Source organism: Natator depressus, chromosome 6 (assembly GCF_965152275.1).
Source record: "Natator depressus isolate rNatDep1 chromosome 6, rNatDep2.hap1, whole genome shotgun sequence".
Classification (NCBI taxonomy): domain Eukaryota; kingdom Metazoa; phylum Chordata; order Testudines; family Cheloniidae; genus Natator; species Natator depressus.
The window spans coordinates 57,361,209-57,376,713 of NC_134239.1; the positions used below are offsets into that span (position 1 = coordinate 57,361,209).

General features: G+C 44.5%; 1 protein-coding gene across 5 annotated transcripts in view; it reads left to right on the plus strand.

The window, feature by feature from the left end:
- The window catches only part of TSPAN18 (tetraspanin 18), a 167,952-nt gene that overhangs the window by 144,854 nt on the left and 7,593 nt on the right, over positions 1 to 15,505 (plus strand). For all 5 annotated transcript variants that reach the window (XM_074957013.1, XM_074957012.1, XM_074957010.1 and 2 more), the window contains one exon: positions 4,311 to 4,385. In XM_074957013.1, coding sequence (XP_074813114.1) covers positions 4,311 to 4,385 — 75 coding nt within the window. The remainder of the gene's footprint in view (positions 1 to 4,310; positions 4,386 to 15,505) is intronic.

The window sequence follows — 15,505 nt, forward strand, 5'->3', positions numbered from 1 at the left end:
GAACGTGCAGAGTAGAGTATCTTAGCAGGGTCCTATCAGTCGGTATAAACCTCCCAGCTCAGATCTGCTTGGTGGACTTTCCATTGCATCTTTAGATGGGTGGCTGATCCTATATACATCCTTCTCCACTTCTTACAAGTCCCAGATTTAAAAGCTTCATTGACCAATTTTCCCTTGAATTACAGGGTTAAACCTTAAACTCTGTGTGGGCATCATGCACTGTTTAGAAACTCTTAACCACTAAAATAACCATTTTTGACTTCTGCCGCAAGAACTGATCCTGCAGGGTTTCCTGCCATTATCTCTTACTGGAAAACATTCCCAGTTACGTGACTGAACACAGAGCTCTGTTGTTTTGTTTCTTGTTTTTATCAAGTACAACCTTCTGTTTCTCCCTTGGAGTTTGTTGGTTGTTTTTAAACCTTGGTTTTTCAGTGTGTTTTGTAATCATATCTTACTCACAGAGCCTTGCAAAAGCACCAGCAGCTGCTGCCCCACAGCACAATTTTACCAGAACACGAACATTAAACTGGCTGAAGGAGAAGCTGGCAGTATCCCTGGAGATCTGACAGACTCCACTGAGCTAAATTCTCCTTTCCTTTCCTTCCCCACCCCTTCCCAAATTCCTCCTTTGATGATAGCACATGCTTCCCTTCTGGGAGTCAACTGGTTTGAGCCTTCCCTCACTCACCCCCGGGAAGACCAGGAATAAATCCATTGAAGTCAATGGTGCAACACCAGTATCAACCTGATGTAATGGAATGGAGAATCAGGCCCCATAAGTATGAGACTAATTGAAATCCAGTCCTTACGAGAGTTAGAACTTCAGTCATGTGAGGAGATATCTTGGGCTATTTTTTGGTATATGAATGGTGCAATCTCTCTTTAATTTAGGACGATCCAGGCTGACCTCAGTGGAGTTGCACCAAGCCTGAATATTGTCCCTAGTGTTCTAGTTATATTGCAGTGCAGGCAATTTCATGGTTATTACTTTTCTGCTTCTCAAAGATAGTTCTAAGCCCGGCTGCTTTATTTATTTACTTTTATTATTATTTTATTTTACACTGGGAATCTGAGAAATAGATGGGGTGGAAGTAACATAGGGCTATGCAGCAGGGATAGTTAAGTGTAACCATCTAGTGAGGAATTAGCATGCTCCCTTGTTCAAGGCAATCCAGGATGTTTTGGTAGCAAAGTCAAATTGCTGTTTAAGAGGATGTGGTGACGTCCCATATGTCCCATTCCCTATTATCCCAAGTCCACTGGCAATAAAACACCTGTTTAAGTGGGTATGGTGAGGTCCATGTGGTATCAGATGCATTCCCAGCATGTACTTTGTTACAGACCACACCAGATGCACTTGGAAAATTTGAAAGTGTGGGAACCAAGAGTCTGGAGGGAGTTAGGCTTTAGTTGATGGAAATGCAAATAATCTGTAAATTTTTCCTTGTGAGGCTGGAATATCCATGCAGGAGTTGGGGAGTGGTGTGGTTCCCAAGGTAGTAGGATCGGGGGAAGGTGCTTGATAAAATCAAGTCCATGTACAAGTTGTTCAAAAATTGATGAGTCAGAGCTGCCTGAGAGAGATTTCACACTGATACATAATGCATGTCTGAAGCTTTTAGCTCAAATGTACACAGGAGGCAAAAGGGTCACAGAGACAAGGACAAGTAAGGGAGATGCTCCTGCAGACAGGTTCTAGATTCTGGCCATTGTGTTTGCAGAACCTTTTGTTTTTCTTGGTGCTGTTCTATTTTGGGTAAGAAACCTCACTGTTGTATTCAACCTGTTGCCGCAAGCACCAGGCTGCCAAGTGCTTCCAGCCACCTCAGGCTATCCCAGCATTGGACACACAAAGCAGCACACTCAGGCCTTCTGCACATTAGAAACAAACTAGTCTGTGGAATGTCCTAGAGCTCTTAGCTACTGCTGCCCAAACTGCTCAGAGAGAATGTGTGTCTTACACAAGCACATGAACACACTTCAATTGTTTATGATTTTTTTTTTTTTTTTGCTTGTGAATAACATTTCCCCATTGGTCCAAATTCAGCCCTGGCATAAGTGGTGCAACTTCTGTTGACTCCAGCTGGGTGGATTTAGCAAAATGTGGGTATGTATACATGCATAATTTTTAAGAAAGGGCAGAATGATATATCATCAGTCCCTCTTTCTCTCTGCTCCTGCTCCCAGCCCCTGAAATTGGCACCCTGAGGTTTGTGTCCTTTGAGAGAGAGTTGCTTTCTCTTTCAGGTGACTGGGGACTGTATTGCTGAAATTCTGGCAAAGCTAAAATGTCAACTGGCAGTTGAGATGCAGTGATAAGAGATTCAAACATGCCAATATGTCAAAATCAAAAGTGTTTATGGAAACGTATGACTTTAATTGGGAAGATTTCTCAGGTGGAATTTCTGGTCAAAACAAGATAGAGACTCACCACAGAATAGCCAACAACAAGCTGGCTTGGGGGTCATCTGGGATGTAAATCATGCAGAGCAGGGATTTGAACCGGAGTCTCCCACTGGGCTATGGGTTGTTCTGGGGTGAGTGGAGTGGTTGTTCTTTCGTAGTTTTCACACACAAATATTTAAAAAACTCTCCTTTTTGTTCTGATGCGAACAAAAACAAAATTCAAAACCTCAAATTTTTTTGCAAAATAGAATTCTTGTTTTCTTCCCCTAACAATCACTGTTGACATTTTTACAGTGAATATGGAAAGTCCAAGAGGTTTGCACTGTTCAAGTGCAAGCCAGTTTGGGGATGATAACTGATGCATTACGATCTCTTAGATAATCTATGAGCAGCTGCACCATTGCTATGCTGGCCCTGCATTAGTGTTTGGGTGAAAGTGTATCTGCCAGTAATCAATAAATGAATATGTAATTAATACAACAACTCTGCTAATCACTGATCACCTTAGACTAAAAACACTGGAGATCCTTTGATGGATGGTGCTGTAGATTTGCATAGTATCTTTCATTCAAATCACTACCTCTCTGCCCTCCTCTTGTGAAACTAAAAATAGAAGCAATTTCTGAATGGGGGGAGTGAGCCATTTAGCAGTCTAAGGCAATGAGAACAGATTATAGTTCAATGGGCCAGTGGGTCAACGAACAGGAATTATTAAATTTAAAGCCCTGCTCCTCTAATCACTCCTGTTCTGTCATCTGACTCCAGGAGCTGTTTCTTTTGCTTCCCACTCAGGAGCAGGAAGGGAGATTGGAAAGGGCAGTGGATACAGCCCTCTTATAGGAAAAAGCATCTACAGCTTTAATAATTGACACCAAAAAAAAAGGTATCCTGTCCATTCCAAGGAGGGAGTTTGAATTCTCTTTCTATTGCTGAAAACTGTTGCTAAATCACAGGCAATATGTTCCAGACGTCATTCATAACACACGGTCTAGGGATCAGAAAAATCCTTCTGGCCCCATCCAACTTACTGCTGTGTCAGAAAGGCCCTCACTGCTCTCCTTCCACAGAAACAATTCCAGGTGTATCTTGAGTTCATTTCTAGTTCTTGCTTAAGCCACCTGCATCAGTAACTCGTTCCATATGTTTATTATTCTCTGTGTCATGCAGTCCTGCCTGTGTCCCCTGTTTACTCCTCATTTCCCCATATCAGGCCAATCCTAAATCATTACTGAGTTCTCACTCCAGTATTGAGAACATCCTGAGGTTCTTAAATCTTGAAGGAATTACATTTATACTCCCTTTAAGGATGGAGCCATGTAAAGGGGCCATATTGTAATGAAAATCAGGCCTTCAAGTCTTTGAATCCTCTCCTTCACGGTTATGGTTGTGTTTATAAGTTAGGGCTGCGGGATTTAGCCCACTTAGGACTGGCCTTTCTACAGCATTTGTACAACTTTATATCAGTTTAGAAATCAATGTTGTTAAAGTGGTTCAACCCCTTAGTGTGGAAATAGTTCTAGCACTACAAAGATGCTCATATCAGCCTCTATAAGTACCCCTACATTTACAGGAATAAGCTGTGCCATGTAAACACTTTTATACTGGTATAACTTCATCTGCACTAGGGAGTTGTACTGCTTTAATGATATCAGTTCCTAAACCAATACAGTTGCTGTTGTACAAATTCTGTGTGTAGGCCAGCCTTAGACTGTCCCTAGTTTATACCCTTTCACTGACCCCCCCCCCCCACACACACACACACTCTCTCTCTCTCTCAAAAAAAAAAAAAAAAAAGCTTTATTCTCCATTTTTTCCATTGCTTTGGTGATTCTGAAAACCTTTGTTCTTACTGTTTGTGGCATATACCTAATGGCCGTCTGCCTCTTTTCTTTTTCTTCCAGTTCTTCATGTTTATTTTGTTAATCTTCCTGGCAGAGCTCTCAGCTGCAATCCTGGCTTTTATCTTCAGAGAACATGTAAGTACTATGTTGTGGACATGATGGAAGCACTCTGAGCCCCTGTGGGGTTTTGCCCAGGTGGAGCTCAGCTTCAGTTGGTGGTTTGTGTGTCTGCTGAGCAAGTGTTTGTTTAGAATATCATCCAACCAGCCATGTTATTACCCTTGGCCTGAAGAATTTCCAGGCAGTGAATATAAACTAATCTAACTTGTGCTAGGTAGCTGGTTTATACACCTAGGAGAGATGCTGTGAGATACATAGGAGAACTGCTGAATTTTTCAGAGTCCAGATTCATGTGCAGGGACATCACTGTATCAGAAGTTACAAATATCCTTAGAAGTTAAAAATATCCTTAGATATTTTTAAGGTCAGGCTTGACAAAGCCCTGGCTGGGATGATTTAGTTGGGGATTGGTCCTGCTTTGAGCAGGGGGTTGGACTAGATCACCTCCTGAGGTCCCTTCCAACCCTGATATTCTATGATTCTAAGTTCATTTTGAGCCTGGGCATCAAAGTTTGGATTTCACTTCAGAGTTGTACACTTACTACTGAGCTGAGAAGTGACATTTTCCCAGATGCTACCTGAGGGAACAAGTAGAGCCCACAGAGTTGTTAGTCATCTCTTCTCTCCCTGTTGTCACCATCTTGGATTCGACACTTGGGGGGCAAGAGCCCAAATAAACACACCAACTGAAAAGTGTGGGTGAAGCATAGGTGGAGAATTTGGAGTGTGTGGGAGTGTAGTAGAGTGTGGGAGCCCATCAAACTGCATTGTCATTAGCTATCCTAGAATAACTATGCTATTTTAATATTTGTACCATATATTGTTGTTTTAATTTTGCGGTGCACCTAGCGTGGCAGGTGGGCCCTATGGAATCCAAGTAAACAAATCCCAAATAGAACTAAGTCTGACCATCAGTTGTAAGAACTGCTGCTGCAGTATATACTCCATCAGTGGGGAGGAGGCTGCCTTTCTTGCGTGCTCGAATGTGTAATCCATGGATTGGAAGGAGGCATATTATCTCTAGCCCTCCTGATCAGAAAGGCAAAGCACCAAGTTGGGGATGGTCTTCAAGGAGTGTTATGAGAATCAGTTAGATAACGTAATTTCATTTCTTATTATATTTCCTATATAATGTTTCAGTGTATTTATAAAAGAAGACAGGGAGCTTAGGGTGTATGTAAGGGGACCTTAAATCTAGAAGGTAATCAGATACCATGGTGATCACAGTGGTATAGTATGTGCTTGGAAGAATTTGGATTAATTGAAAACCCAGAATCCTCTCTCTAGGCTTGTGACGGGGTGGGACTCACCACTCTGGCGCCTCCTGCTGGTTGTCATGGGAATTAGCTCTGCCCACCAGGGTCCCCTCCTCTGGTAGTGCCTCGCCACTGTCACTTTCGTTCCAGGACGCGCACTACTCCCAGGACTGCATCCTCCTCCTCAGTGACACTGCCCTCCAGCTGTGCCACACTCTGTGTTCTCTCCACCCGGGGGACTTGTATTCTCCATCCAGCCACTATCTCAGTGGCAATTACAGTCCTTTGTCCCAGGGCCACTTCCCATGTGGCTTCAGCATCCTTTTCTGCCCTTATCTCAGGGCCGCAGCCTTCCAGGAGATCTCTCTAGCTCCCCTGGTCCCTGCTTGTAGCACTGAATTGTCCCAGGTCCTGGGTCTCCTTACTCCTGCTAGGAGACTAGTCTTCTCTGCTCAAACTCCAGTCAGCTACTGAACTCTGTTCTGCCCTGCAGCCCTTCTTATATGAGCCTGCCAGGCCATGACTGGCTACTCCTCTCAGCCCCTTTCTAATTGGCTGCCTATTGTGAATATTCCTTGCGAAAAAAACCTCTAGTTTATCCAGAGAGCTAGTTGCTCATCCCTGTAGAAAGAAGTGACCCATAGAACTATAGCAGCATAGTGACTAGTTAAAGCGGCCCGTGGCTGCTATTCATAGGGTCCTTGGGCTGGGACCCAGAGTAGTGGGTTGGACTGGGTCCTCCCCCCCCACCCCGAGCCACTAGGGAAGTGGCTTAAGCCCTGAGGAAGGGAGTTGAGAAGGTCCAGAGAAGGGGCTGCATATTGAATTGTGAAACACTCCCAGAAGGAGATCAGATGGTTTAGTGGCCGAGCTGGAGAGCTGGGGTCAGTGAAAGGCCCAGAGTAGATGAAGACAGTGTCTCCAGGGAGGAAGCCCTGTAGGTAGGGCCCCATACCAGGGCTGGGACAATTTAAAGATTGAGCCCAGGAGGGCTACAGAGATACCAACGGAGGGGGTACTGAAATAGGCCCCAGTTGGATTGTATGCCCTGGGAGGGGTCTGTTTTGTTTCACATACAGGCTGTGTGTGAGAGACTTGGGCGGGGGGCTGAGTCATTGAAAACCCACCTGAGAAACCACCAACGGAGGTCACCGCAGACTCAGAAAGTGCAGGCACACACATCTGGCCAGCAGGCGCTCGCGAGAGGTGGGTGCCATCCCATTACAGGATGTCTAATTTAAAACCCTTATGGGAATAAGGGAAGGGAGCTCCGAAAATTATCTTTCATTTTCCATTGTGACTGTAAATACAATGATACATCTGTCTGTGTAGCTGCTACCATTGGGGTGCCCCCTCCACACCCACAAAATGCCTGACCCTGATGAGGAGGAGAAAGAATAGGACTAGAGAGGGTATGTTCAGCAAGATCCTGCAAGCCAATGCTGTATTGGACTGTGAACAAGAGGGCCTGGAGGGTGAATATTGCAGAGAGTATGGAGAAGGAAAGAGCAGACAGAAGAGAGGATCCCAGCAGGAGAGGGGGATGCACCAGGACATAATGAGGCTTCTTTTAGGCAGCAAACACAGATGCTGCAGGCTCTGATTGACTTACAGGTCCAGCAATCATGTGCTTGCCTCCCTTTGTCATGACTGGAGAACTCCGTACTAGCACCTCTCTCTATATCCCCCAACGTTCCACATGGCAATAGGGGCTGCATCCCTACCCCTGCCACTCCAAGCTGGGGGACAGTAAGGGCAACTGCAGCTTCACATATACTGACCTGTGAGAGCCACGGTTGGTGTATGTGTAGCCAAAATGGACTGAAATGGCCAGGAATGTTTTCTACCTTTCTAATTGTAAAGTTCTGTTCCATTAATTTATTTTTTAGAGTTTGTATTGTACTTGTTTTTTAATTGCACATGATTGTTGCACTGTTTTTGGTACACAGTACATTTCTATTTTATTTCAATCTTATGAATACATTCATCTTTATTACATCACAACATATACTGCAGAATGCCTGGTGCAACTCAAGGCACCCAGTACTTGTAATTGTACAGGACCACAGAACTCATAAGTTCAGTGAAAAGCACAGTGTAGTAATCATAAATGTACAGCAAGCACCGCATAACTCATAAGTGCATTTAAAGACTGTTATATTCATAAATGTACACCAAGCATTACACAATAACGGCTGCCAAAACTTCAGGGCCAGGTAGGGCACAGTCCACCACATGACATTACTGTGGTTGATCATTAAAGTGCTCTTGCAAGGCATCCGTCTGCTGCATAGTTTCACGCTGAGCTCTTCTACTCACCTTTTTGTCTGGCTCTTCAAACTCAGCAGACAGCCATTCCACCTTCACCCCAGCAGCAACTTTCCCCCCTTTATCTACAGATACTGTGTAGGGAACAACCACTGGGATATTTTTCTCACTGAGATTGAATCTTGTGAGTAAACCACACCAGTGTCTCTTCAATCTATCAGAAGCAGATTCAGCTGTCATTCTGCACCCTGCTGAGTGGGTAGTTGAACTTTCCTTGGTGCTGTCCAGGTGGCCAGTGTATGACTTCACAAGCCTGGAATGCAAGAGGTAGGCGGGGTAGCATTTCAGCATCACAAAATGGCAATCCACCAATCATGAAAGAATATCCCTGCTTGCAGCTTTCCCAAGCAGTCCTCTGTTCCTGATGATGCAAACATCTTGCACTTTCTCTGACCAGCCCACACTGATATCTGTGCAATGTTCCTGATGATTAACCAATGCTTGCATAACTATAGAAAAGTAGCCCTTTCTACTGATGTACTGTGGCGAGCTGGGCAGGTGCGAAAATACGGATGGGTGTGCCGTCTATCACCCTGCCACACTTCAGGAATCTCATTGCTGCAAATTCATCCACTATGTCCTGCACATTGGCCAAGAGTCTCAGTCCTGCATAGCAGGAGACGATTAATGGCCTAAACGCTTGCATGACAACGGTCCCCACTGTGGATTTTCCAACTCCAAAATGATTTCCCAGCAACCAGGCATTGCAAGTTTCCACAGTGTGGTCACCACTCGCTTCTCCACTGTCAGTGCAGCTCTCATTCTGGTGTCCATATACTAGAGTGCTAGGGTGAGCTTGGCACATGGATCTAGGAATGTGGCCTGTTGCATATGAAAGTTCTGCAGCCACTACTCGTTGTCCAAACCCGCATTATGATACGATCCCACCAGTCAGTGCTCATTTCTCAGACCCAGCAGCTATGCGCCATCATCTGCAGCTGTTCCGTGAACTCCACCACCATCCGTGAATTGTTGTGGTGGTTTTTTGCTATGTCCTCAGAAAAATAGCCATGCCCCTATTGCTGAGTTTCTTCCTGCAGCTCTGCAAATACTGGAGGATTGTTCATCCTGTGTTTGCAACATTCATGACAATAGTGCTGAGCTGGGTGAGCTTCTTGCTTCTGTCAGAGATGGTGGACAGTGAGAAGTGCCACGCAGGTTTGTGGGATCTTAAAAAAGGTGTGAAAATTATGAGATATGAATGACATGGGATTGAGAAAGTTGCGTTGTTTGGAGCTTGACCCCTTGTGTCCAGTGACCCCTGCACAACTCATTTCTGCCCCACCATGCATTGCCTAAATTTCTACAAAAGACAGTGTACCATAGGAGGTGGGTGGCACAATGGGATGCCTACCTGTGGTGCACCATGCTGTGCATCAACACAAGGACTCCTAGGGAGTATATGCAATGCCAACGCAAGAAGCTGAGTGTGCATGCACTCAAGTGATATACTAACTGCAGCAGCTTTATGCCTACATACCTTATATCGATCAGTTTGTAGTGTAGACAGAGTCTAAGGCTCGTCACAACTTAGTCTCTCCCTAGTTGTCTCTGGTGCTTCTTGTTGCTTTGCCCCCTGCCTACGTGTGATTGTCGTCTCCTTTACCCATTTGTCTCTCTAGGAGCCTTTGCATTTCCTTTCTTGTCTCCCTTGTGAACTAGTCCATAAAGGCAAAATCCTGTACCCCTTCAAGTCCCTCTTCAGATCAAGACTCACTGTGATGACCACAAGAAGCTGCCAACTAATAGGGAATAGCAGGCGGCCACTGGTGACTTCTTGTATTTATCTTATTTATTTGGCCTGTGCAGACTCATGTTGTTGTTACTGGTTCCTCATCTTCCTTCCCATTTCCCTTCCAGTTGTTTGTTACAACTATTTATTGTGTCTTGTCTGAGACTATAAGCCAGTTGTGGGCAGGGACCTTCTTTTACTCTGTCAACGCAGCACCTGTCATAGTGAGGCTCAATCCTGACTGGGGCCTCTGGGCACTACTGCAATGGACATGTTAATAAAAATAATGTGTAAATTTGTCACAGCTCATACACTGAGTGTTGCAGAAACACCTGGGTGAGCAAGTGTAGAAGGACCTTGTAATAAGGCAGATTTGATTTACTCCAGCCAGGCTACATTGTTGTTTGTATAACAGTTTTATAAACCCAGGAGAGAGGAAATAGTTGGAAAGCTGATAGCAAAATAATACTATATTTGTACAGTAGGATGGTCTGTAGGGATAGAGGGGAAGACTTTTTTTTGTTTTTGTTATAAGCGGGTGGTCTTTGTATCCTTGCTTCACAATTAAGCAGTAGGGAAAGAACAGTGCTTTGTAAACAATGGGGTTGCTCCATTCCGAATGAGTGTGAGACTGTGCCTTAGTGGGAATAGTTGCAGCTCTGTAAATAGAGGTTACAGCATGGGGGGTCTAGGGTGGTCTGGTCAGTGGAGCTCTTGCGTTAAGAGTTCTTGAGAGAATTGCTCCAGCAAAGCACAAGAAGTGGGCCTCACACATAGAAGTGCTGCCCTTCCCCCACACACACTGCTCTGCAGATTCAGGTATTTCTACACCAGGTTTATCTTTATAGGGGACAGATAACTAAATGTTAATGAATAGGCTCTTGGGGTACGAGGAGACAGCTTGTGGTGACTGACTGCACCTAGTTCTGGAACAGAGGCTAGGTAAACATATGGACCTGATGCTCCTTTCACTTACACCAGTATAATTCTGTTACGTCAGTGGAGTTTAGTCCCAATTTACAGGGGGTTAGTGAGAGAAGAATCAGGCCCAGTGGGGGTATGATCCAGCTGTCCTCATGCAGGAAAAGCTCCCACTAACCTCAGCGTGAGTTCCATGACGCAGGAGCAGACTCTTAGCTCTGTTCTCTCTGGCTGTGCATATGTAATTTATTATCGCCAGTGAGAGTCACTGGATGGGAGCAGCCCCCTACTGTGGCTTGTCAGCATGTTTGTATTCCTCTAGGGCTCAATGTGGCCACGTACCAGTGCTTTCAACCCCCAATGAAGCCATCGGAAGTTGAGGATACTCACTACCTTGCAAGATCAGCCCATTAGCTGGTTATTTCAGATAGTGTTGGCTTTGAATTGGGTTATTGTGTTAAAATCTGTCTATGAAGTAACAAGAACCAGATGAAACCTCCATCAAAATGGCCAGCTGAGGCATGAAAAATCTTTTAGAAAACCTACAGTTTCTAGAGGTGGACATCTCCTACTGCAGCAAGTTAGTGGTTTATGAACAAGAAATTGTGAAGAACTTCAGAAATTCTACCCATTGCCCATTCACAGACATGGAGTCACTGGAGACAGCTGTACATGTGTTAAACTTAGCTTGCAAGGTCTCTTCGTTTGTTCCCTCCTCAGGCTTCTTCTCAACAAAGCCTATTTTTCTGTTGTACTTTTTTAAACATCCCCACCTTGTGCATTCTGTGGTTTGGGAATTATTTGTGATTCGTTTGGCTTTTGTCTGTGGCAGTGGCTCTTAACCAGGAGTATGTATACCCCTGGGATATGCAGAGGTCTTCCAGGGGTACATCAACTCAACTAGGTATTTGCCTAGTTTTACAGCAGGCTACATAGAAAGCACTAGCAAAGTCAGTACAAACTAAAATTTCATACAGACAATCACTTGTTTATCCTGCTCTATACAGTGAAATGTACGTACAATATTTACGGTATATTCCAATCATTTTATTTTACAATTATATGGTAAAAATGAGAAAGTAAGCAATTTTTCAGTAGTAGTGTGCTGTGACACTTTTGTATTTTTATGTCTGATTTTGTAAAGCAAGTAGTTTTTAAGTGAGGTGAAACTAAGGGGTATGCAAGACAAATCAGACTCCTGAAAGGGACACAATAGTCTGGAAAGGTTGAGAACCAATGGTGTATGGGTTAGCCCAAGGCTGGGTGGCTGGACAGCCTGCCTGCCAGAGGGACAAGGCTTGATCTCTGTTTGAACCTATGTCTGGAAGTAAGTATTTGAACCATTTCTATAAGATGGTGCTCAGACACCTTTTCTCTCTAGTACTGAAGCATGTACAAATGATGGGACAACACAGACATGGTAGCAGAGATGTAGGAGTGAAGGTCAATGTTGTTAAAATAATTCATTTCAGAGACAAGTGGTTAAAAAGTTATCCTGAGAAGTAGCAATGTGGTTACTTTCCACACTGCAATGTGGAATGCAGATGCAAGCAAGTGGCTTTTCTTGGAAACTCCTTAAGTTTTGTGTGATGCTGTTGTAGTCGGTGTTCTACTCTGTATGAACACAGTCTCTAGGTGCATCCAGTGACACAGAAGTAATGGATAGACTCCCAACTGCTCACTTTCCAGACAGGGTGCAATACAACTTTATCTTGTATAGCATCTTGCCTGCAAACTAGCTCCCAGAACGCTCTACTGAGTTAAATAATACAGTTATAGTGTTAAATAATTAATAGCGGAGGGAGGAAAAGAAATGAAGAATCAAAGACGAGGGAGGAAAGAGCTGTTTTCTGCTGAGATTTGAAATGAGATGAAGAGTCAGTGAGGTGGGGAGAGAGGAGGGGGTGTTCCAGATAGCAGGAGTAGCAGAGGAGAAGGCTCTCACCTCACTAGCAATGAGAACTGTGTGAAGTGGACAGAGTGAACTGGGGCTAGAGGAGGAGAGAGGCTAGAGAAAGACATGATCTGAGAGACAAGAAGGGGAGCTTTGAAGTGGACGTGAAATGCATGGCAATCAGTCATGAGATTTGTTTCCCTCACCTGTTCCAGGTAGCCTCACGGTTTCCTCGGAGGGTAGTGGGGGAAGGAGGTTTGTGAAGATGCAGCACTCTGTTTCATCAGGGTGCTGGTTATATTACTCCGTACAATGATCAGTTCCTTCTATGAACAATAAATTGAGAGAGAAACACAGCCCAAACCAAAGGTGACTTGTCTTGGGCATAGGACTTGCTTCTTCTTTGCCCCTCTGAGGCCTTGGTGGGAGGAACACTGATGGAATTCTTGATTTTTTTTTTTTTTTTAAGACTGGGTTTAGTGTGTTTTGGGTAACAGCTCCACATGGAGCTTCTTTCATTCTCTGCAAGGTGCGTTTGTGTTTAGCGATAATATATTAGCACCCATATTAGAGAGTCAACAAATTCCCTCGTTGGGCAAAAAGGCAGTGCAGTAGGGACAGTGTGGGCTAGTGGATAAGGCACGGGGCTGGGAGTCAGGATCCCTAGGTTCTATTCCCTGCCCTGCCACTGTACTGCTGTTTGACCTTGTGCAAGACACTTCAGCTCTTGGTGCCTCAGTTCCCTCAAATTGAAAAATGATGCTTACCTTCCTGTGCAAAGCACCTTGAGCTCCATGGAAGAAAAGCACCATGTAAGAGAGAAATCTTGTTGTTAGGGGCCTTTGTTCCATCTGAATAGCTCATGGTATCATACACCGAGGTACAGAAACCTCATTGGCTCCTTTATTAGCCTCAGACAAAGGGGAAAATGAATATGGGGTTGGGAATATCTTGCTGACTTTTATCCTGTTTATTATGTTTTTATGTATTTATTTAAAGAAGAAAGTAGCTCATGCAGCCCCATCTTTAACATTTATCTGAACTTCGGACATTTGGGACAAACTACAGTTTAACAGCCACAAAGGGGAATTGCTTATTTTTCTGGAAAACATGCCCCCAGTCTAGCCTTGGGCTTTGTTTTAGGCCAAGCCTCATAAAAATCACACACAAACTCTGAACAATTTCCTCTGGGATCACTCCTGTCAAACTAAAGGTTTCACTTTATATTCAAATGACTCTTTCATTTCAGACCCAGCCAAAGGCAGCCCGTTGGGATTATTACCAACTGTAATATTAGTTTCAAAGTCTGCACTTAAGAAACAGACAAGCCCCAATAAAAAGCTGGTGTTGCTGTCTCCCTAGGATAAGCGCCTGGGTGGGTAAATCATGCAAAAGAAGGGAAGGCAAGCAGAGTGCTGAGCATATGGTTTTTGCACCTTCTAACCCAGCCATTCCCAATGTGCTGGTTTCTCAAGGGAAAATCCATATCTTGTGTGATTGGTGGCACTCAGATTTTCAAAAGCACATAAGTGTCTTAGCCTAAGTCCAGGGGTCAGATTCACAAGAGGGACTTAGATGCTGCAATGTTGAGACCTCTCTCATTTTTTCCTGTTGAAGCTGTTCAAGAAGTGCAAATAATTACACAGTAATTGGAACAGGGGAACTGGAAGCTGGTCCTCACACCTCTTAGATGAAGCCCTAACAACTGGGCTACAGAATCATTCTTTATCTGGCCCAATGAATATTGGTTTATCCACAGAGGAACAGCTTCAACAGGAGAGACTGAGACCTGTGCCGGAGTACCCGGTAGCCCAGTGGTTAGGGGGGCACTCCTAGGAATGGGGGAGACCCAAGTTTAAATCCCTGCTTCACATCAGGCAGAGGGAATGGGGAGCTGAACCTGAGCTTCCCACATCCTGGATGCATGCTCTAACCACAAGGCTAAAGTGTATTGTGGAGAGTGATACCACCTCTTCCTCCTCCTCCTCCTGGTTATTTGGTGGGGGTTTAGCTGTGCTGACAGCATGCCTACCAGATCGGGCCCTACAGGCGAGACAGGCAGGGGACACCTAGTTGGTGAATCGCGCTGGAGTTTAGGCATAAGTTAGGCTCCAAGGTGCTGGGCAGTGTCAGGACTGACTGACTGGGGACACGCCCAGCTGCCAAAGTTTAGGCACCTTGGAATTTTAATGGCAGAATTTTAGATGCCTATAGAGTTAGGCAGCAGCGGAGCAGGGGTTTTGTGAATGCCCGTGGCACCTCAGTGTTGGACTTTGGTGCCTAAAGTGGCAGTTAGGCAGCAAAGTCCCCCTTGGAATCCCATCTTGTGGAGCCTACAGGTCACAGAAAGTCAATGGGACTCTTAAATTTTAGAAAATGGTACTCAGAGTCAAGTTACATTTTAGTTCATCATTTAGATTTTTAAAACTGGCCTGCACAAAACCTGTCAGGGAACAAAAATAAAAGGGTGAAACTCTGGCCACACTGAAGACAATGGAAAAATTCCCACGGACTTCAGTGGGGTCAGAATTTCACTTAAAGTTTCCATTAAGTTTTGTCATAAAGTTCCAGTGAAACCATTGATTTTTTTTAAAGAAATGCACACACCCCTACAATGTTTGGAACTTCCACGCTGCATCACTTAAACCTGAAAGCAAACTGACTTGTGCTATTTTTATTTATTATATTTACAATTGCTTGTTTCACATCCACAGTGCATTTTGACACTGAATAGTGCACAAAACAAAGTGGTCCCTTTCCCAAAGGGCTTACAGTCTTGGGCCCTGATCCTGTAGTATATGAGGCGGGGTCAGACAGCTGTACCTATGTGAGCCCTGTTGACATCAGTGGAGCTCTGGGCTGACAGACAGGTCTCGCCTGTGTGGATCACAATGCAGAATTGAGGTTTTAGAGAGAGAGAGCGAAGACAAGACTTAATGGTGCAAAAAGGATCCCTTAAAGTTTTTATTATGAAATGACAGCAGGACTATAAAATGCCTCAGAG